The sequence below is a fragment of the Aspergillus pseudodeflectus genome (assembly GCF_044049435.1).
Source record: "Aspergillus pseudodeflectus strain CBS 756.74 chromosome Unknown BJX68scaffold_110, whole genome shotgun sequence".
In the NCBI taxonomy this organism is placed as follows: domain Eukaryota; kingdom Fungi; phylum Ascomycota; class Eurotiomycetes; order Eurotiales; family Aspergillaceae; genus Aspergillus; species Aspergillus pseudodeflectus.
This window is the reverse complement of record NW_027263886.1, coordinates 39946-61366: the sequence shown is the minus strand read 5'-3', so window position 1 is coordinate 61366 and position 21421 is coordinate 39946. Positions and strand designations below refer to the sequence as shown.

At 48.8% G+C, this 21421-nt stretch overlaps 6 protein-coding genes across 6 annotated transcripts; 4 read left to right on the top strand and 2 right to left on the bottom strand.

Moving 5' to 3' along the window:
• Window positions 1-1079: 1079 nt before the first annotated feature.
• On the bottom strand, window positions 1080-2797 carry BJX68DRAFT_273407 (uncharacterized protein; the record flags this gene model as incomplete). The annotated part of the gene is made up of 3 exons (XM_071047454.1): window positions 1080-1546; window positions 1644-1804; window positions 2544-2797. 3 exons carry the CDS (start codon window positions 2795-2797, stop codon window positions 1080-1082), a joined length of 882 nt encoding a protein of 293 aa, XP_070892211.1.
• A 622-nt stretch (window positions 2798-3419) lies between these two features.
• BJX68DRAFT_250474 (Zn(II)2Cys6 transcription factor domain-containing protein) lies at window positions 3420-5204 on the top strand. Its single transcript, XM_071042258.1, has 2 exons — window positions 3420-3541; window positions 3610-5204. The coding sequence occupies exons 1-2, from the start codon at window positions 3450-3452 to the stop codon at window positions 5066-5068; spliced, it is 1551 nt and encodes a 516-aa protein (XP_070892210.1). The 5' UTR covers window positions 3420-3449; the 3' UTR covers window positions 5069-5204.
• Window positions 5205-5475: 271 nt separating this feature from the next.
• Window positions 5476-6726, top strand: BJX68DRAFT_274460 (RTA1 domain-containing protein; the record flags this gene model as incomplete). The annotated part of the gene is made up of 2 exons (XM_071047672.1): window positions 5476-5768; window positions 5852-6726. The coding sequence occupies 2 exons, from the start codon at window positions 5476-5478 to the stop codon at window positions 6516-6518; spliced, it is 960 nt and encodes a 319-aa protein (XP_070892209.1). The 3' UTR covers window positions 6519-6726.
• Window positions 6727-7448: 722 nt separating this feature from the next.
• Window positions 7449-9875, top strand: BJX68DRAFT_250471 (putative acyl-CoA oxidase). Its single transcript, XM_071042257.1, has 7 exons — window positions 7449-7670; window positions 7732-7930; window positions 7996-8115; window positions 8177-8326; window positions 8414-8933; window positions 8994-9048; window positions 9107-9875. Exons 1-7 carry the CDS (start codon window positions 7487-7489, stop codon window positions 9604-9606), a joined length of 1728 nt encoding a protein of 575 aa, XP_070892208.1. The 5' UTR covers window positions 7449-7486; the 3' UTR covers window positions 9607-9875.
• A 2716-nt stretch (window positions 9876-12591) lies between these two features.
• Window positions 12592-14061, bottom strand: BJX68DRAFT_250470 (alpha/beta fold hydrolase). Its single transcript, XM_071042256.1, has one exon. It carries the CDS (start codon window positions 13772-13774, stop codon window positions 12920-12922), a length of 855 nt encoding a protein of 284 aa, XP_070892207.1. The 5' UTR covers window positions 13775-14061; the 3' UTR covers window positions 12592-12919.
• Window positions 14062-19365: 5304 nt separating this feature from the next.
• BJX68DRAFT_274459 (zinc-binding dehydrogenase) lies at window positions 19366-20340 on the top strand (the record flags this gene model as incomplete). The annotated part of the gene is made up of 1 exon (XM_071047671.1): window positions 19366-20340. One exon carries the CDS (start codon window positions 19366-19368, stop codon window positions 20338-20340), a length of 975 nt encoding a protein of 324 aa, XP_070892206.1.
• Window positions 20341-21421: the final 1081 nt, after the last annotated feature.

The following is a 21421-nucleotide window of genomic DNA, read 5'->3' as shown; positions in this document are numbered from 1 at the left end:
ATTGCAGAGATATGGATAGGCTGGTCCTTGGTAGGTCTGATGAGGCTGGAACGCTATGGCGCGCCGAAGGGGGTTTGTGTTCTTGAAGTGATAAAAATCTTGACTGAAAGAAAAAGTCGTGGAGTGGAAGGCAAGGGCAGTCGAGAGGTTTGAAGAGGAAGACGAAGATGGCAAACAGACGCTTCAGAGATTAAAGTGCTGCCACTACTTATAACCAGATAAGCTGACCGCGGCGAATTTGTCGTGGTGGTGTGCAGACGCCCATTTGGGCGAAGTGCATTGTTACTATCCTTCGTATCCCCAATGGCCAAAGGCCACGTTATATGGATGCTGCCTGGGTGTAATGCAGTGTCTAAGCGCAATATGCACCTTCATGGTGTCTGGTGGTCGGTACGCTGCCCACAGCCTTTCGCGCCCGTGGGAGCCACCAATGAGCAGTATGCGAACCACCTTAGTCGCTTATTTCGAAGTCATCTGCCACCCACCTCGACATTGCTGGGCTTGTTATGACTGCGACTCCTGTGGTGCGAGCGCACACCGTGAATGGGCGAGGCTTCCTGCGTGGTGAGTGTAAAATACACCCGACCTAGATCACTCGCACCCTACCCTGTGAACGGAACCCGGGACATTGGAGAAAAATAATAATAGCCCAGGCGCAGGGATTATCCACCCTTCAAGCGCACTCGAGATGTGCTGTAGGTATGGCTGAGCGGAGCACAGGCCCCGCTCTCTACACGCTGTGGTCGTATGTGCAAGAAGAATAGAATGAGTGCGCGGATACTCAATAGCCTCAGCACGTATGTTTGCACAACGCCTGTATGGCTACGTATAATTATTGAGCAAACTCATCCATGTACAGGAAGCTCTGTGGGAAGCGGAAAGATGAGGGTAAGCGAACTTTGTAGCTAGGAGCTTGGTGCAGGGAAAAGGTACTAAGGGGCGCAGAGTAAGCAGATACCACATCCCGCCCTCGTCCCCCTTACTCTACTGCAGCTCATGCGTATCCCTCTCCGAAAGCTCCGGCGGCAACCCACGCGAATGCAACTCCCCGCCAACGCCCGCCCCCGGGCTCCGCTGACCTAGATCGGATAAATATTCTGAGGGCCAAACACCCCAGCAGGATTAACCACCCCGGCTCCGGTCATCGTTCTCTTTGCACGCACCCGCGACATGACAAGCGCAATCGACACAGCCACCAGCGGAATGCCCAGGCCCAGCCCTAATCCAGCGCCAAACCTCCTCTCCGTATCTGAACAGTCTCTCCGACCGCCAATTGCAGTAGCGAGATTTGCATCGGTATTCGAGTCCGGATTCGCGCTCGCACTCGAGCTCGCAGTAACGGTGACAGTCCGCGTTGCAGTCCCGGTCTCCGCCGCACTTGCAGAGACATTCACCAACTGCGCCACAAGAACTCGCGCTGGCGGCCACCGGAACGTCGACAGATTCCACTCGCAGATCTCAGTGACCCACCCCGAGGGCCCACGCGTCGCGAAGCCCCGCGGGTTACCCGGGCCTGGGCGGATGTCGGCAAAGCTGGTTGATACTTCTGCAGCCCCCGGAAAAAAAATTATCAGCGTCGCGCCGCAGGCAGTCAATAATACGGACATTGAATAAAAAGGGTGGAATGACAATAGGCTACGCACCCGTATAACAAACATGCGGACACTCGTTCTCCGGCCACTCGCGGTCTGTACAGGCGCCGCGGTACGCGAGGTTATAGGGCGAGCCGTAGCAGAGGCCGTTGCTGAGGCAGGACTCGTTGACGAGGCAGCAGACGCGGCTGTTGGGGGCAAGGGAGGTAGTGCTAGGCGGGGGAGCCGTTGGGCCAATAGCAGGGTTGTTGTTGTTCGGAGGATTGGGAGGTGGATGCCGGAAGGAGAGTAGTGAGTAAAAGGGTTGGTAGGATTCGTAGGAGGATGGATAAGGTGTTTATCATTGTTGGTGTTCGGATTTATGGGTAAAGAGAGTGGATGGGACGGTGGATGCAAATGAATGTGGAATGAGAGGAGTGAATTTGGGAACTGGTCAGACGACAGACACCCTGGCGAAGAGAGGGAGCATTCTGTTTCTTTTTGTGCGGTGCAGAAGCAGCTTATCCCGGGTTCTAGGAGATTGGATGATCCGCTCAGCCTTTGGTGTTGTCGCACGAGGGCTGATATAGTGGTTGCTCAAGGTGTCCTTAGTCGGTTATTGTAGTGTTCGGTCTTACTCAACGTTATGACTGCCCCCGCAGCCTTGCGGTAAGCGTGCCAGATAGTCTATATAGTCATCAGCCCCATGGGGTCCGATGGTTCTGTAGGCTAGGTCTGCCTCCTACCATAGTGGGCCTGATACTGGCGTATTGTACATCCGGGGATATGATGGTTGTAGAAGATGTCTCGGAGGATGGAATGAAGTAATTACATCCATTGACGAACTGCCTCCTTGGCAAAAGACACGATATAAGAGGGTGATTGAAGGTTGGAGGTGTTCCCAGTGAGAGGTGAGATTCTTATAGAGGTCGGTCAGCGGTCCTTCTGGCTTATCACAAGGTGTAGACGTACCGTTTCACCCTTTGCATATATTTGTCGAGCATCAACCATATGCCTCTACTTCTACTTTGCGTCTTGGAGCTCGCGCTAACATTGATCGTCTGGATCCCCACTACAGCAAATCTATGGCTCTCCACCTTGTACGCCCAAGCACCCCTCGGCGGAATAATCCTCTCCTTCGCAATACGCTCAAACGTCCTCAAACGTCCCTCGCCTACAGGAAACTCCTCGCTAAACCCAACCTTGCGAATCTTATCCAGACTCATCTCGCGATTCCGATCGAGCAGCGTGAGTCCCGCCTTGACGAAGATCCAGTCGCAGGCTCAATCGTCCTCTTCTGTAGCACGAACTCCGCACACATCTCCGCATACAAATCCTGGTGTGCATTCCATCACATATCAATCTCGCCCAATTCCGCCCTTACCCCATTCTCAGGGCCCCATCCCCTTGAGTCCAAAGTACCCCATGAGAATCGGCCATTTGACGGACCACGGTTCCGGCGTCGCTGTATCAGCGATGCTGAATGCTGTACTGTATTACTCTACGATATATGCCCTATTAATCTTTTAGCAAGTTTCCAATGTCCTTTAAATCCGGGTTGCCCCGTACAAGGTCCGAAGATCCATACGCACACAAGTAACGTGCATCGCAAACGAAGAGCCGAACGGTGGACGCTTAACGTGGTTCACGGCTTAGCGGAGGTCTCAAATAAAGATAAGATTTCATTCCGCCTGGCCCCACGGAAAGAGACGCTAGGTCGTGATCTCGAGTAATTGATATTCCGTGTTCTCTCCATTGCTGCCTAAAACGGGTGGAGCCCGGCGGAGCTCGACCTCAGCAGCTCAGCTTCCAGTTTCCCTCCAGCGAACAGATCTAAGCTTTTACGAAGCTCAACCTCCAAGACAACAAGCCACCAGAATGAACCATTCCCCACAAAACGACAAGACCGAAAAAGAAAGAAAAATGCGCGCCAGTCGGCCAAAGGTGCGCACTGGTTGTGCAACCTGCAAGTACGTCTGATCTTCCTCTACCCGCATAGCAATCAGCCGCTAGCCGGAGACTTACACGTGGGCGATAGGAGTCGGCATAAGAAATGCGACGAGGGTCAGCCGTCCTGCCTCATGTGCATCCGTGCTGGACGCGCATGCGAGTACCGAGAAACAGTAGATCGCCGCAGGAGGCATGCACGTGGAGTGGACTTGGGAGGCCAAATAGCTGGAGGAACACCCGCTGCCAACTACCATCATCATTCCGGCCTAATACCAGCGCCAGCAGTTTTCGCAGCTGCAGGTCAGTCAAGTCTCGATGTGGAAGAGCGCCAGTATCTGGACTTTTTCCGAAAAGCCACCGCAGCGCAGTGCGCTGGCTACTTCTACGATGAGTTCTGGCAGCGACTAGTCCATCAGGTTAGTGAAGAGCAGCCGGCGGTTTGTCATGCTGTTATTGCCCTAGGTTCGCTCAACTATATATTCCTGCAACTACGGTCGGGCGCCAGTAACAGGGCATTGCAGGGAACCTTCACTCTGCAGCAGTGTAACAAATCCATAGTTTGCCTTCGACAGATACTACAGGCCGGTCGCCTAGGCCGCCAGAGTATGGAGGTGGCGTTGATCACCTGCATACTCCTGGTTTCTACGCTGCTGTTCCAGGAAAACGCGCAATGTGCAAGTCACCACTTGCGGTCAGGGTTAAAGCTGCTGAAGGAGTATACGAGCCATAATCCACACCAAATCTCAGTGAGTACAGCGATAGAACGGGCTTTCGCTGGAGTACATTTGAGCTGGTTAGCTTTCAGCACGCCAGAGGTCATCGCGGACGATTCCTTCCCCTCTCTGGTTCCAAGACGACTCCCAGAAATATCCGATGACATTTCCACAGCCAGCGATTTTGTGGTTAGTCTTGCTCGACTTATATTGCTTGGTTCTCCAAGAGTCGCGTCAGAAGCAGACACCCTCTTCAGCGAATTATGTGCCTGGAGAAAACAAACCAAAGCATCCACCATCGCCTTTCAACAGCGCTCACAGCGCGATCGCGATGCATTAGTGCTCCTCAAACTGTGGAGCGAAGTCCTCTACGTCATTCTGAGCGTGGAAACGCAGTCCTCGCTAGAGCCACGGGAAATTCGATACGATGCCTTCCTCGCACACTTCCAACACAGCATCGAGTTAGCAAAGAGACTACTCACAACCATATCAAGGCTCGAGCCTGTTCCGACTTTTTCCGTGAACCTTGGAGTCATCGCGCCGCTCTTCTTCTGTGGCTTCAAGTGTCGCGACTGGCTAGTCAGACAAGAAGTGTTACTTTTACTACGTCGATGGCGTTGGCAGGAGGGGATCTGGTCGTCTGATGCGACGGCTCGTCTTTTGACGCGGGTTATTGGGATTGAGACTGGCGCATTGGGGCCAGAAGATATAATTCCTATGGCTGCGCGTATCAAGTCTGTGCATGCTGAAATTACTGGGTCTAATTCTGGGTTACGTCTTTGGTATCGTCGAGCTGGGGATGAGAACTGGACGACAGATAAGTTGGACCAATGAACTGCGTTGGGAGACTGGAGCAGCTGGGGTTATCTTACATATAAGCCAATCAAACGAGATTATTGCTGAACGTGAGTGGACCTCGCGAGTCGCGCGTATATGCAGAGCACAGACCAGGCCGGCCTCCATGATGAGCATCGCACTGAGTCGCTTTTACGCTCCTACCACCGCTTTCGTGGCTAGTAGTACTGCGTAAATGCATACAGACCCCTTTCAGTGTCTAAAATAGCTGGACTTGTCCTTATTATTCACGATCTAGTCTTGATCATCACCTCTCAGATTAGTCAATGTTGATGCCTGTTTGCTATATATGTAGGGCCGAGGGTACAAACCGAGTCGTGCCATTCATGTGACCAATTTTCACACAAATCTTTGGCAAAACAAAGGCATTTCTCACGAAACCGAGTATGGCATCAAGAGTCACTGCGCCCGCACCATGGATTACAAACAGTCAGCAATGCACCCTCGACACATGTCCCATATCACTCGCACACACCACATACCTGCCCAACCTGGCCGGAAACGCATTCTACATGGCTCTCTTTGCGCTTCTCATCCTCATCCAGCTTGTCATCGGAATCCGCACCCGCACATGGTCGTTTATGGGTAGTACGATCTGCGGCCTGATCCTCGAGGTACTGGGATATGCAGCACGCATCAAGATGCGGAGCAACCCTTTCATCGATAGGTGGTTTACAATGTGAGTACACCAGCACATATCCAAGGCAGAAATGAGCCGTAAAAAGAAAAAGCAAGATTCTGACTGAATGTTATCGTCCACAGGTACATTGTCTGCCTAACCATCGCCCCCGCCTTCCTCAGCGCAGCAATCTACGTCCCCCTCGCGCGCATCGTCGCGGTCTACACCACGAGTGTCTCAAGAATAAAGCAGCGAAACTACTCTATCATCTTTGTCGCGTGTGATATTGTCTCGCTGCTTCTCCAGGCAGCTGGCGGCGCGATTACAACGTCAGACGAGGCTTCTACCATACAAGCTGGAATCAAGATCATGCTTGCGGGGCTTGCGGCGCAGGTTGCATCGCTGACACTCTACCTGGGGATATGTCTGGATTTGGCGTGGCGGATATATCGACTCTCGTTCCGGACAAAAGGCACTGCATCACCGGGGACGGATTCAGTTGAGAATAATGGCTTCGCGCTGCATCCCGACTTTGCGGGCCTCCGCGCTTCAAGGAGCTGGGGCTCGTTCTTGGTCCTTCAGGGTCTCGCAACGATATGCATCTATGTCCGCAGCGTCTTCCGAGTCGCCGAGTTGAGTGGCGGATTCGATAGTCATCTGGCGAACGACGAGGTTACCTTTATGGGTCTGGAAGGCGCGATGATTTCTCTCGCGGCGATAGCTTTGAGTACATGGGGCCATCCGGGAATCGGCTTCCAGGGACGGTGGTCGGAGCTGGACTATGCGATGTTTTCGAGGACGCGCAAGTAAAGGGCTGATAGGAACCTCGGAAGTAACAGTGAGGAGAAGGTTGATGGAGAGTGGTGGAACTGACAGGCAGGCTCCCATATACATATCGCGAGTGAGATTCTGAACAGTGTGCAAAGCAAGGGAAACGGATCTAGATCAGAATTAGCTGAGATACACAGATAGTAGATACATAACCTCCAAGCCACATCGTGCGCGACGGATTCGTATGTAGGCGAACTGAAACTAGAAACATATAAACAAAACAAATACTCCGTGCGAGTTCCACAGTTGCGCAGCATGTTCGCTTGAACCACAATTCCGGTACGTACCTACGGGGCCCCCGGGGAGGGCACGGATCCACCCTCGTCAAATCTCGGAATTACCGATGGAAAGGATTTCCAGCGACGTTGAACTAATCAAGCGAACGATACGCACGCAGTACGCCGAAAATCCCGCCTGGCAGGTTCCAACCGAGCCCTGCTAACCCGCTTTTCGATAGTTGGGATCCTTCCTTACCAGAAAGCGCGTTAGCCCATCCAGCCATAGTGACACGTGACCAATCACAATTCTTCTGGAAAAGCTGTCTCTGCGCGCTTGGAGCCTTGGCCATTGCCAGCATTGAACAGGGCGCTGCCTGAAGTGCCTTGGCTGTGCGACGGTGGCCACGTCTCACGAACTCGTGGCTGAACGCAGTGCGCTGTCAGAACCTATTCCAGCCAGCCATGAGGCGGCTATATGTCGGTGACTTGGTTTAGCGAATCAAAGTGAGCAAAGGCTGAAACTCGTCAGTTTAATTTGTTGACGAACCGGTGGGGCGTCGGCTATAATTGCCCTGCGAACTGGGATCTGGACCTCTCTTCAGCTCAGCCCCTGTCGTCCCAACGGGCCGGCCGAACCGAAACAAACACATAAAAGATGTGTACCAACGACTCAGGCAATAATGTCTTCACCGTCTATCAAAAACAAACACACTTTGACTACAGATCATCATGTCGGAATCAAATACAGCAGTCGCAGAGTGCCGTGCGCTCTACGAGCAAATATGGCACACTCCTCAAAAAACATTGGAATTGGCGCGCTCAGATTTGATGAAGCCTGCGCCAGCGTCTATGAGTCTGGAGGAGCGAACACGACTTACATATAAGAGAGCTCAGGCTTTAGCGCGTGCTCACAGTAACGTTCCCTGCCACTGCTGTCCACTAAGAATTGCAATTGACTAATTGGCATGAACCAGATTTGACATTACAGGATGTCGTGGAAATGACGCCCGCATTCTGGAAGCTGCACATGGACATGCTTACTGCCATGGATGGGAGCGCAATCAACTTGATCAGCGTCGGATATAATCTGTTTGTTGGCACAGTTGCTCCTTTCCTCCCCACGCATCCCGAACTAGGGCCTATTATACAGCAGGCGTTGAATGTGGATATCTCGTGAGTCCCGCATCCACCTTTTCTCTACGTACGTCCTTTAACTGCGCCTATTAACAATTTCTCAGCTCCCAATTCATGCTTACCGAGCTCGGGCACGGCTTGGATGCACGCAACCTAGAGACAACCGCAACGCTTCTACCAAACGGCAAGATTGACTTACACACGCCGACTCCAAATGCCGCCAAGTAAGCTGCCCTATAATGGCTCTCGAATCTTGTCTACCCAGGGCTAACGTGAGTAATTTAGATGCATGCCACCTAACACACCCCGCAACGGCCTCCCTACCATTGCCGTTGTGATCGCGCGCCTTATCGTTGAGGGAGAGGACCGCGGTGTCCGACCATTCCTCGTTCCCATGTCGGATGGTAAGAAGATGTGCAAAGGCGTCACCTCGAAGTGAGTATTTAGACAAAAGCTTGAAGCCTCTATGGATCTATCGCTTGTCCTTAGATGTGCTCGAAACTGACGCGAGATGTTCTCTAGAGTATTTCCACAACGCCCGGGTGCCAATCCAATCGATCACGCCCTCACATACTTCAACCACGTCGAGCTCCCATTCTCCGCCCTACTCGGTACGCTGGAGAAGCCCCGCAACGAGCGCGACAACTTCCTGCAAACCATCCACCGCATGGGCGCCGGCACCCTCTTCCTCGCAGGCAGCACCATTCCACTAATCAAAATGGCCGTGTACAACGCTAGCAAATTCAGTTTCCGGCGCCACGTCCAGGGCCACGATGGAAAACCCATGCCCGTAATCAACTTCCGAACACAGCACTTGCCCATTTTACATGCTATCGCGCGAGCACATGTCCTCCAGGCGTTCCTCATCTACGCGGGGAGGGAATACTGTATTCATCAGAAGAGTGATTCGCGCATCAGTCATATCTTTGCCACGACTTTCAAGGCGGTTACGATTCATCATTTCCAGACCAGTCTTAAGGCGTTGAATGAGGGGTGTGGGTGGCAGGGGTATTATGATCGGAATCAGATCATTGCTGCTGAGGTGAGTGCGCGCCTTGCAGGGCAGGAAAGGATGACATGTGTACTGACCTAAGATCTATAGATGGAATTCCGCGCAGTCGCGACTGCTGAAGGCGATGTTCGAGTACTCGCTATTCGTATGTTCATTCCATTCTTCCATATCCTGTCCCACCAGCAAACCTAACCTGTTCCCAGGCCTCGCCAGCGAACTCCTAATCGGCCGCTACTCCCCACCCCCACCCAAAAACCCTCAAAGCCTGCTCGCCCGGCACGAAGCCGGCCTCTTCGCCGAAGCCCGTGACCTAGTCAAACGCTTCAAGAACCACCGCAGCGAACCCTTCAACCGCGCAATCCTCCCGCTCGCCCTCCCCCTCGTCCTCGCAATCGGCTACCGCATGGCCATCGAAGCAGCCATCGACATCGGCCTTGACCCCAAGATCATCGCGCTCTACGAGGCGAGCATCTTCCGCGAATCGTCCTGGTTCGTCGAGGTGATTAGCCGCAAGGAGCAGCAGGCGCTGGAGGCCAAGGCGGCGGATGAGCTGCTTCCGGAGTTGGAGAGGCTGGTTGAGGAGACGGGGGTTGAGCCGTACTGTTATGCGCCCATGACGTCCGATAAGTTGTGGGAAGGGTATGTGAAGGAGTTGGAGACGTTTGAGGGGGATGCGGTTTGGGATTTCAAGGCGAGGCTTTAGCATGTGTATATTTGGGATTTTGTCGAGGGCGGTTTTCTGAGAGGTTATAGATGATTTTACTAATTTTTCCAGCGGAATCTATTTCCGAGCGGTCCTAAGCTACTTGCCATGCTCATAGTAGTAATCCAGATATGCGCTCCTGGAATGCCGTACGGGAAACTCTCATGTTTGTTCCGGTCACTCTGGAGAGCCTTGTCCCAGCCAATTTGATGAGCTTGAACTCAAGGGCGGAATACCGTTCGGACAACTTGGAGACTCCTGTATCAGCTCGCTATATTACCAGTAGTCTAGTCCAACGCGCGTACCGGCAACATAGGAATATGTCGAAAACCCAGCCCAGCGGCTACGAGCAATCCAGGATGATAGCCCAGTGGAGAAAGTGGGAACGAGGGAACGAATAGGGCCCCCGGGATGCGACATCGAACTGCATACCCGTACATGAGCCACATCAGCGGCAATCATGATCCAACCCTAACCATGTCGCCTCGTCAAATCCCCAGACGTACTCTGTACAGGATATAATTCCTTCCGTGTAAGAATCCGGTACATACGACCACAGGGTGTGGAGAACAGGGCTTCCCGTCCGCTTAGCCGTACTTAAGCCACACTAATAAACGTGGCCAGAAGTTAAATGAGCCCCAAGGGTGTTGCTGCTTTATGGGTAACAGGTGCTAAATTATAGGTAAGTATAGGTGAGTATAGGTAAGATAGGTAAGAATTTAGTAAAAATATTACCTACTAGGGTAAGTAGGGGTAAGAAGGGTAAGCTATAAAATAATATATAAAATAGGCTATAATTATTATTCCTTTACCTTTAATATAAATAAAAAAGGCCTTTTTATTATCTTATATTCCTTAATTGCCTTTTTTGTTATATAATTATAACTAGGTCTATAAAAATAAAGTTAGAATATAAAAAGGCTATAAAAGCCTATAGATTTATAAAAGAATACTAAAAGACTATAAAAAGGAAGGAAAATATTACTAGTAGTAAGAAAAGGTTTCTAGTAACTAATAAGGTATATAATAATACTATAAATATATAACAACTATAAAAAGAATCTAGTCTAAGCCTTTAAAAAATAATACTAAGTATTATAAAGAAGTAAGTAGCTTTTATTAAGGAATTAGCCTAAAAAAGGAGTTTTTTAATACTAATAAATCCTACACCTTTATTTAAAGTTTTAAGCTTTTTATACTCTTACTTATTTTACAAGAATGTAAGCAGCGTTGGAGTCGATCCATTGGCGCTTTGGTGGGTGATATTAACAAAGTGCTACCCGCACCTCTGAGTCACGTGCAAAAGGTAAACTTGGACCATTAGGCCACTATATCAAATCCTTTAAAGGAGCCACCTTTTAAAGGTTTGATATGCCCAGAACCTATAAGGACCTGAGGCCTAAAGGGGTTGTGATAAGTGTGAAAGGGTATAAAGGCATTTAATAAGAGATATTAAAGATATAATCCATGCGTAAATCAATAGTCAGGTTAGTATCGTAGATTAATGCTGAGTTGCGAAGTCTCTGCCTTCGTGAAGGGAGGATATCCTTTCATGTGCTAAGTCAGCCAGGGGCTGACTCAGCCCGCGAAGTTCTAACTATCCTATATACATGTGGTGAGGGTCTTACAGAACCTATGTTCAATGTTCATCACTAGTATCGCTATATAAGGTTCCTAACACAAAGGTAAGAATATTATGAAGGTTTAATAAATTTTGAAGGTCTTAGAAAATTATAATTCTAATAGTCTAGGTTAGATAAATATAAATAAAATTACTTAAAAAATTATAGGGAAGTAGAACCTTATAAGGTTTAAATATAAAGGGGGAATTAGGATTTAGTACCTAATAGCTATTAAATAGTTAGTTAGGCTATAACCCCTATAATATACTAGTATACTACCTTTGATTTAAAAAAAGCTAATTAGTGAAAACTTTATAAATTACTTTATTATAAGCCTAGGTCCTTAGTATCCTAGTTAATAGTTAAATTAGTAGCTTATATAAGGGTTTTAAATAAGGTAGTCATAAAGGTAGTTAGGTTTTACTATTATAATATAATTCCCTCCTAATAAAGTAGGTTACCTATAATTTATTACTATTATACTAGATATAGGATAGTTACTAGGGGCTCTTTATCCTAGGAAACTAATAAAAATAAAAACAATAATAAAAGGTCTTTGAAAATAGGCTAAAAATAAAATAGTATAAAATTTTATAATAAGGTATAAAGGCTTTATAAGCTTATTATATTTATTATTTCTTACTATTATTAAATTTTTAAATTTTATTTAGTTATTTTATAATATACCCTTAGATTACCTATAAAATAGATCATACTAATTAAATAAAGTAAAATTGTCACAGCCCCAACAGGAGGCCACGCAACCGCCACGCGGGGGAATAACTACTTGCGCCCTTTTAAACTCTTAAAATTCATTCTTATTATTAATATATATAGAAATCTGTGTATTATATTGCTGATTTAATTTCTTAGGACCAGGAGCAGTTGGTCTAGTAGGCTATTAAGGGACTTTAGGTTCTAGTATAATCTTAGGATTTATATATTCCTATATTCCTGCTAGATCTACAGTAGTCTCTATAGCTTTATACTAACGCCACGCCAGTCATCTTTACAGGTCAAGATAACTAAGACCTTAACAGCTTGGTTCTAAAGTAAATTATTGTCTATATTAGGCTAGTATATACTTCAGGGGAAGTTCGCGCGCAATTAGCAAGGTTAGAATAGCTTTATATAAGCTTATTTAGGTAAGAAAGGTCTGGAGGCAGGTTCTAGGTAATAATAAAGAAGAATATTCCTAGCAACCCGGGCTCATAACTGTAAGCCGGCCGAGGATCCAATGGAATAATAGAAATCAAGAGGTCTAATCATTCCATATAACTGCGAATAATGGAGAACTAAATACAGTGTAATCAAATAATCAACTAAACTAAATAAGGAAAAGATAGCAAAACTTTTAGTGTGCTGGAGGATCTCCAATCGCTGAATCCTGAAGGATCTCACCGCATTGTTGACCTTCACCGTAGTTTCGGAGGTCGACCACCAGCTCCGGCTGACATGTTATAAAAGAGCTCATATTTCTTTAATTTCATTGAGACCGAGAAAATCAACCAGAGTTAAGCCGATGTAACCTATCTAAGAACCCTTCCATCAATAGCTTCCTCCAAGAGATATGAGAGTTGTCTAAACCCCTCTCATACGGCGTATGCCCTCGATCCTCGACATGTAGACACCTCCTACGGAGTCCGCTGCAAGACGAGATAATAACGGAGGTCATGCGTTTGAAACAGGCTCTAGTTGTTCAAGAACAACTCCATTTGCTTTGCGTAGAGCTCTGGCACCTGGAAGAGATGTCCGTGCCCTGAATCTGGATAAAGATGCAGCTGCGCATTGGAGATCTCCTGCTGCAGGACAAAACTGTTGGAGGTGGGCGACATGATGTCCGTATGGCCATTGGTGACCAGAACGGGGCCTTTAATGTCTCGCAATCGATCAAAGGTGCTAGTATCGGTGGTGTGTCTGAAAATGGCATTGAGCTGCGACTGAGCGCCAGCGCCAGTAAGATATCCCTTCCGGAGTTCGCCTGGCACATTTCGCTCGTGGATTCGCTTCCACCATGCACGCCCAAGGGCGAGGCTGGTCTCAGAGGGGAAGAAGAAAAGTCTCATCATATCCTCCTCTGTTGGGGGCTGGTCATTGTTTGCGCCCGCGCTCTCCAGGACCTCCCGCGGGGGCAGCGCCACACCTTCGCCGATTCCGGATTGAGTACCAGCCAGGATAAGTTTATGGACGAGCTGCGGGTATTCATATCCTAGATACTGTACTATGCCTCCACCCATGGAGAATCCAATGAAATCGGCCTTGGGGATTTCAAGCGCAGCGAGGAAGTCGACCAGGACTGTGACCATCTCGGGGATAGAGTCCGGCACGGTTCCTTCACTATGCCCGATACCAGCACTATCGTAGACAATCACTTCGCGGCTTTTGGCAATGTTGTTAAATAAAAGCGGATCGAGCGTGTCCATGCTACCGCGAAGATGATTGACATAGACCAAAGGCAGTGGGCTGCTTGCTCCGAAGCGACGATAGGCGATTCTCAGTCCATTGACCGAGACAAAGGAAGTTGGAACAGTTTGCAGAGTCGTCATTGTAGTGGTTTGTCCAAAGAGCGGTTTTGAGCGAGTCCGTAGTTTCTCTGAGGATGGATACCGACGGAAGGAGTCCCATAAAACAAGGATAGTTTGTATCTTTTATAGGGCAAGATGTTAACCTACCGGCTGCGGGAGATTCTATGCTGGTATATCCGTGACCCGGTCAATGTCCTACCTCGGGTGAGACAGGACAGTATGATTTCACCATGTTTACTAAGGCAGACCAGATACGAGCCAATTCCCACTCCCCATGGGGAACTAATTTGTGGCCCTGCCCTATATTCGGAGCCGGGTAGATGAGTTGACAGCTCGAAGCACGGTCGGGCATTCGACTCATAATCCCGATTCCGAGGCCCCGCTTCTGTTGGCAGTGCTGTGGAAACTCGTTAACCTGGCCGTGGCGTTATTCGCCTCCCGTTTTTCAAGTGGACGATCCATACTTCGCCAGTGTCCCGGTTTGTAAGCGTTACAAATTTACAAGACATTTGCACGTTCTGAAGGCTACCAGGAATGCAATTTGCAATTGAGCCATGGGCTAATCGCCTGCTGAGTACGGTATCCCTTGCTTCCCTCGGCCTGAGTTCAACTGCCTTTTAGAAAGGCCACCTTTTGAGGAGTACTTCATTTTAAGAGCTTTTCGTTAAATCTTGGCGAACTTTTTCTACGATTCAGTACTGCCCACGAGCCCTCAGCTGTTCAGTCTTCCGTCGTTTGCCTGTCGACTCTCCCTGAGCTCACAACAACAAGGCATTTCCAAACTCCCCGCCCAGATGAAAGCCGTCATCACACATCGATTCCTGCCTAAGCGTCTTCTGAGTCTCGCTCTTGGTAGTCCGCTAGGACAGGGCGCGCAAGTTAATAATGTCCCCATTCCAAGCATCACCGATAACGAGGTCTTAGGTAAGGTACATGCGGTCGCGCTAAATCTAATTAACTTTAAAGATATTAATTTTATTTCCCCTCGTAATTCTGTTGTGGGAAGAATCGCCTGCGCTGTGAGGGGGAAACGGTCTTAAGTACGTCGCAGACTGGAACCGCGGATAGCGGGACGGCGAGACGACGAGACGGCGAACGCTGGCTCTCTATGATTCCATTCAGCTGAGGCTGAGCAGCTTCATCTCGCGGGAACCCCGATTCTTAGCATGATCAAGGCTACTCATCATGAAGATGCCCGGGTATTTCCTTCCGGCCTCAACATCCAACCATCCATCTCGTCGACGACCAGGACTCGGAATTCCCCGGCTTTGAGCCTTATCATAAACGTTCAAGTCATGATTATATCGGTCAAATTGTTTAAAGAAAAAAAAAAGTGGTGTTATATTTCCGTGTCGTGACTCGTGTTTCGACAAGATAACCAGGCATCGCAAGCGATCAGGTTGGACTGGTCTAGTCTTTTTGGGCCTTGCCCAGGTATATTCCTTGCAGCTCTGATCGGTCACCGATGACCTTCAATCCACCGACTCCGCCAGACCGTAAGCTTATCATCATCTTTACCATCTCCTTGCCTTCAGCCAATTATTCACTCCATTCGACTTTCCACATGGACCGAGGCTTCACACCAGAGAGCCGCCAGCAACAGACTGTTGGGTGTTTTTTTTTCCCAACCTGTGACCAGTCAATCACCCATGCGATTCTGCTGTCGGTTATGCGGCAGGGGATATATCTTATGTGTACGGAGTAGGTAACATGGAAATAGCCCGGGCAAAGCAGGGGGAACGCCAGCCGATCGTGGCTTCCACCATGTTCGATTTTCCTGGACCCGCGAGATAGTGCCACTAATCTGTTTTGGGCAGCTGAACAGGGGGTTCAAGTTTGGGGTCATCTCAGAACTCGAACGCGTCAAAACAAAATTTACGACTATGAATCCGCCTCTAATCCCCCGGTGCAGGAAGAATGAGGCTTACTATGCCCCTCCAACAGCTTCTGCTGGTCCTATTGCTTCATATTACGCAATAATGCGATATAATTCCTTCAGGGAGAGGAGGTGATGTGTCCAAGTACTTTCTGTCGTGGATGGAAACAAGATATATATATAAAGACCATCGTCGCCCTTTAATGAATCTCCGCCTGCTTGGGCTTCCATGTGTAGCAAGAAATTGACATGCTCATTGGCCTTTTCTCGATGGGGAATTTCTGAAGCCTTGGTGATTGTTTTGGTCGAGCCACCCAGGGCGAGGCCCGCAATCTACAGCATCGGTTATTATGTGTTTTTGCTCCGCCTCTGTGGTTATCGTCTCCATGGAAGTTCGTTGGAATGAAGCGGACGACTCAGTAGGCTGGGCAGGGAAATGTGAGGAACTGCTTTCAATTGGGTCCATTTTCCAAGCACTTACACCAAGTGAACGACTGGACATTCTTGGTTCTCGTCAGATCCTAAGCTTCCCACTCTATCGACAAGCGTCTATAGATGGCATAAACCAACCACGAATAAAGGAGCCAGTACGTACCTGGGAAGGTGCGAGGGAGTTACTAACAGCCTTGTTAGTAGATGACTGAGGGAGCATATGGTAGTCACCAGGTATATAAAGCACCTACTAGTCACCATAATGAAAGCATAGAGGCGCCACGTCTTAATAGAGTTGGCTAGGTGACTTGTTGTCTTGACCGTTTCGTTTGGACATGGCCAAGGGAAATATGGTTTTTAGCAAAGAGGAGCGATCCTTCTCCACCTAAAAATGAAATCTTCACCTAGATCAGCTGTAACGCCTGTTCGGGAGACGTGAGCATTAGCATCCATCTGCTCACCGTACCTCAGCTTTCGGTGGGCAGACCAGAGGACGAGTCTGTTCAGTGTCGGCCAGGCACAGAAACATTCCTCTGAGCAACATTTGGCCACGTTGACGGCGTGCTGGCCATATCCATCTTAAATACACCGACCATGGCTGCTAGATATACTACTCGTCTGCCCATTCCGAAAGGCCCAGGTACAAACCGTGTATCGCGTCGTATGCCATGCCATCAGAAAGCGACTGGCCGCATATCTGTATCAAGGCCGGATATTTATGCGTGGCGTACATAGATACCGCGTAGTTTTATACCATAATCTTCTCGTGTACCATTGCAGACATACCTAGGTTCTGTGTCCCTGCCCTGTGAACAAAGTCGAGTTGGCGGGCGATGTTCTGGATAACGGGGATACGGGCGAGTCGGTTAGTGTTGTCATTGCGCGGGCCGAAGTGCTCCTGTCTTTGCCATCAATACTAGTAGGTAAAATCAGTGCACTTGACTTGGCTCAAACAGACGCCGTAACGCTAGGGGTGAAAGCAAGCTTGTCCCAAGATAAACTCTTTAGAGCCAGATATCGGCCTAAGTAAAGGCTTGTTAGTAATAATCCTGCGGGTTATATCTAACTACCACGAGATATGTGTTCATCTATTAATCAAGCCACTTGATTAGCCACCGTCAAATATTGGATGGTTTCTCTTTGGCAACCGCAAGTAACAGCTGGTTGGCTCCAGAAGATACCGGCTGCATGGGACTAGCATGCTGCGATGTATGAAGGTCAATCTCGACACTAACTTATAGCTAAAGCCGAGATGTTACGGTGAAGACTACTAATAGCTTTATTAATGTCATACCTACCAACTACGGTATCAACAATTACATCCTCACTTTCAGATTCCTAGCTAAGCCCACCTATTCTACAACAATCATGGGCCACTCTCAGCAGCAGCAGCAAGTGCGATCTACCATCGGGCGTATCCGACTGACCCAGGCTCCCTGACCCCATTGAAGGCGTCTGGACGACTGCATCAGGCCCGACAATTCCAGCGACACCCTCAGCCCGAAATGGTGTGGCCTTCCAATCAGAAAAGCAAGAAAATCGACAAAAAAGCTTAGAATTATGTGGAGACTCAAATAAAGGAGCAGATACGCAAAGCTAGCTTCAAAGACTACAGCCTAGCACACGAGCGGTTAGCAAGCAGATACCTAGGCTGCGCATGTGTTTGCTAGCATTCTGCAAGGCTTTCACTCGAAAATAAATACACAGTGAAGCCGCCAGCTGGCGATTCCGAAATATAGGCCAGCGGAATTATGTGCGCAAGATGAACTTCAAGTGGTGGGACGTCACAGGACACATATCATCAGAATCGATCTAAACATATCAAAGTGCATAGGGCTTCAAGACTCCCACAGCCACCCCGTATTCTATTAGGTTCTGAAAATACAGTATTGTATGTCTCCTATAATCATTACTGATTTGGCAGTGTATGAATATTAACAGGCTTTATGTAGAGCGGGAAGTTAAGCTAGGCTATTATCGTGGTTAGGAGTGTCACCCACTTAACTGCAGTCTGGCCGCTAGGCTAGAAGTCTAATACCCAGGGATAAGGTTTGACCGCTTTATTTTTACGGTTTTTTTTTTTTTTTTTTTTTTTTTTTTTTTTTTTTTTGATGGTACTGAAAAAGGCCCACACTGCTACCTTGCAGGAGAAGCGGCTTATAGTTATTTGCAGTGAGTAGAATATGTATTAGGAGTTTCACCTTATATTTTTTATAACCTATTCCTTATTATCTCCACATTTCTGTAGCCTGCAAATGGCTTTCTATGCAAATCCTCGAGGCCATCATATGTCACTATCTTAAGCAACTCGTCAAGGCGTTCCGCTCTGTACTAAAGCGTGTTACGTCTGACTCCACCCGACAAAGAGATCGTTTTCCGGTTTCCGAACCTATCCATGACGACAAGGTCAGAGAAGTTCGCGATAACAGGGATTCTCCAGACAAGGAAGGCAACCAATGGAGGCATGGAAATGTTGCCGAAGGTTCGGATCGTGGTTCGGATCGTATGGAGGTCAATAGCCTAGACGTCAGCAGTCTTCTGGAAGAGTATGTATGGTGCCGTAGGAGTCGCGATCGGGTGAGAATGAAGCTAAGAATTTGACAGGCTCAAAGAGGGTATGGAGTACGGCACAAGAAAGCCACAGAATTTCATTGAACAGGGTATACCGACTAGGTAAGAATTCAATCAATTGTCTGCGCGCTACCCGAGGCCGAACAGATTCTCGGAATGCTTAGTTATGTTCTGCCGTCTCGGGGCAATAGTCAATTGGTCAGGAGCAACAGGATTGTCCTCGTCTTCTGTCGAACAAATGAGCAAAGTTTCTGTGAATTATTGGGGGCCTCGGCTATGCCTTATTTTACTGACACCTGATTCTAATGACAGTGCGGTCCGAAACGTTAATCTGAGGTATTTTTTTGGTGTTCACCGAGCAGGATCTTCCCCACGGGGGGTTATGTGGAGTCCGGAGGATCACTCACATCCAGTTTGCGGTCTCAGGGTACCGATGAGCAGTCCAACTCTGAAGGGCTTTGGTTCCGTACCCCGCGATCGCCCGCAGGATACCCTCAAGGAGACATTTGCGGAAAATGCACCAGTAAGACCCCATATTTCTTGACACCACTTAAGTAGCATCGTATACCTGCTAATACTTCAAACTTCCGAGATCAACTACAAAGATTCTCTCACCCGTCTAGTTAGCGGCCTTAGTCCAAACACTCCCAGAGAGTCATATTTCTGTCATTTCTCCTACCAAGACGAGCCCCTCCACCGTGCCTAAAGACCTGAGCTGAAAATACATTCCGCGATGAAAGCATTCCAATTTGCCGGGGTCTCAAAGGGACTCCAACTACATGATGTCCCGATTCCCAAGCCTGGTGAGGGTGAAGTGCTCGTTCAAGTTCGAGCCACTGGTCTCTGCCACACAGACTGCAATGTGATTTCGGGCAAGGATAATATTCTCGTGTCTAAACTGCCTGTTACGCTGGGACACGAGATCGCAGGCGTCATCGTGGAGCTCGGAACCGGTGTTACTGAATTCAGCATCAACGACAGAGTCGTGTCTGGAATAGCGATCAAGCATCCCGTCACCCTGGAGGAGATTTTGACAACAGCTGGCCTCGGCTACGACGGTGGCTACGGAGAATACGTTGTGATCAAAGCCGAAAAGACAGTGCGAATCCCAGACGGTGTCACCTTTGCTCAAGCGGCTGTGGCTACCGATGCTGTCGCCACTGCGTACCATGCTGTTGTTGTGGAAGGCCAAGTTTCTTCTTCTTCAACTGTCGGGATCATTGGCCTGGGTGGCCTGGGTCTCTCAGCCGTCCAGATCGCAGCCTACACAGGTGCAAAAGTGTATGGGATCGATATCAGCGCCAAGAAATATGTCGCTGCTCTACAATCCGGGGTATCAAAGTGCGCAAAGAGCCTGGACAAGCTGGCTGGAGTTCAGTTTGATGTAATTGTGGATTTTGCGGGAACAGGCACCACCACCGCAGCGGCTGTGAATGCTCTGCAAACTGGAGGACGCCTCGTTCTTGTTGGACTCGCGGCGAAGGAGAGTACGATCAACACCTACGAGCTGGTTGCTCGAGCAGTCTCCCTTAAAGGCTCTGCGGGCTCCACGGTTCAGGAGGTAGCAGTGGTGCTCGAATTGATTGCCAAGGGAAAGATTCACCCAATTGTGGAAGAGATTCCCTTTGCAGATATTCCAAAGGGACTGGATAGGATCGCTAAGGGTGATACACTGGGGCGATTATATGCCGATCCAACCAAAGCCTGAACTTCTGTTGCCTCATAGTTATCATAATTGAGTTCCAATACACGAGATTTTCCGCTATCGCAGGTCCGCTATCTGGCAATGAGTACTCATGTACTTTTATTATTCACTTTATGTAAGAGTAGGAGAAGGCCGACGGTTGTGCCAAGACGATTGCTACCATGCAATTGATGATGGAATTGGTCAAGGCAGCATAAGCCACTTCCCCCGACCAAATAACCTAGGCGATGAGGTCTTCTTACATGACGTTGAACCTGGTGCAATTTTCCGTCCTTAAATTTTCACGCTTGGGTGCACGGTTGACGAATAAACCTCCTGGCTTTATTCTGCTTCTGCCCTTCGTGTTGCAGGCTCGCAGGGAAAATACTGGAGGTTTCCTTACATTCAATGGTATGGTACAATCGACTGGAGAGAAATGTTTAGGCCTCGAATCCCCCAAAGGAGGCCAATTCATTAGAGTAGATATGACTCAGAGTTTTAACAGTTGTTCGAGTTCCTCCAACGGATGCCAGTGGTCCTTCGTTGTGAAATTCACGATCGTAGAATCTTGAAGACCAGTCAGGTCCTGGTTGCCTGGCGTTGAGTCCACTGGTGGAAACAATGCGCTTAAGCTCTCCTTATGGGCGAGGTGGCGACTGGGAATGTGTTGCCCCTGTTCCGTGTCCATGCGACTAGGCACGACGTGCAGGCTCCCAGCCGTCAGTAATGTTGCTGGTACGGTCTCTCCGCAAGTACTTCCCCCATCGCCTGCCTCCACCGATTCAGATATATTCGGATCCCAGCTTTCGCCCGTGGGAGGTATAAGTCGTGCTATTTCGGAAAGTAGCGAGTGTATTACGCTCCAACGAGGTACTTCGTCGACTCCGCCCCGCAAAGAAAAGAATCCCGGGGCGGGTTGTGAATTTCTATCGGCACTCCTTGGTGTACGAATAGCGGATGCACTTAGTAGTAATAAAGTCATATCAGTAAGCCACAATACATGATTTGCCGTCAGGACGGGGAAAGGGAACATGACGATACCGTGCTCGCACTGCCCTAAGCAGGCACACCTGGTTCATACGAACGCAGTGTGTACATCGATGAC

Excerpts from the sequence above, each read along its gene's own strand:
- BJX68DRAFT_250474 (XM_071042258.1), top strand. The coding sequence starts at position 3,450 with ATGAACCATTCCCCACAAAACGACAAGACCGAAAAAGAAAGAAAAATG. Across the intron at positions 3,542-3,609 it reads ACTGGTTGTGCAACCTGCAA|GAGTCGGCATAAGAAATGCG; the intron begins GTACGTCTGATC and ends CGTGGGCGATAG.
- BJX68DRAFT_250470 (XM_071042256.1), bottom strand. The coding sequence starts at position 13,774 with ATGACGACTCTGCAAACTGTTCCAACTTCCTTTGTCTCGGTCAATGGA.
- BJX68DRAFT_250471 (XM_071042257.1), top strand. The coding sequence starts at position 7,487 with ATGTCGGAATCAAATACAGCAGTCGCAGAGTGCCGTGCGCTCTACGAG. Across the intron at positions 7,671-7,731 it reads GGCTTTAGCGCGTGCTCACA|ATTTGACATTACAGGATGTC; the intron begins GTAACGTTCCCT and ends GGCATGAACCAG. Across the intron at positions 8,934-8,993 it reads ATCAGATCATTGCTGCTGAG|ATGGAATTCCGCGCAGTCGC; the intron begins GTGAGTGCGCGC and ends TAAGATCTATAG.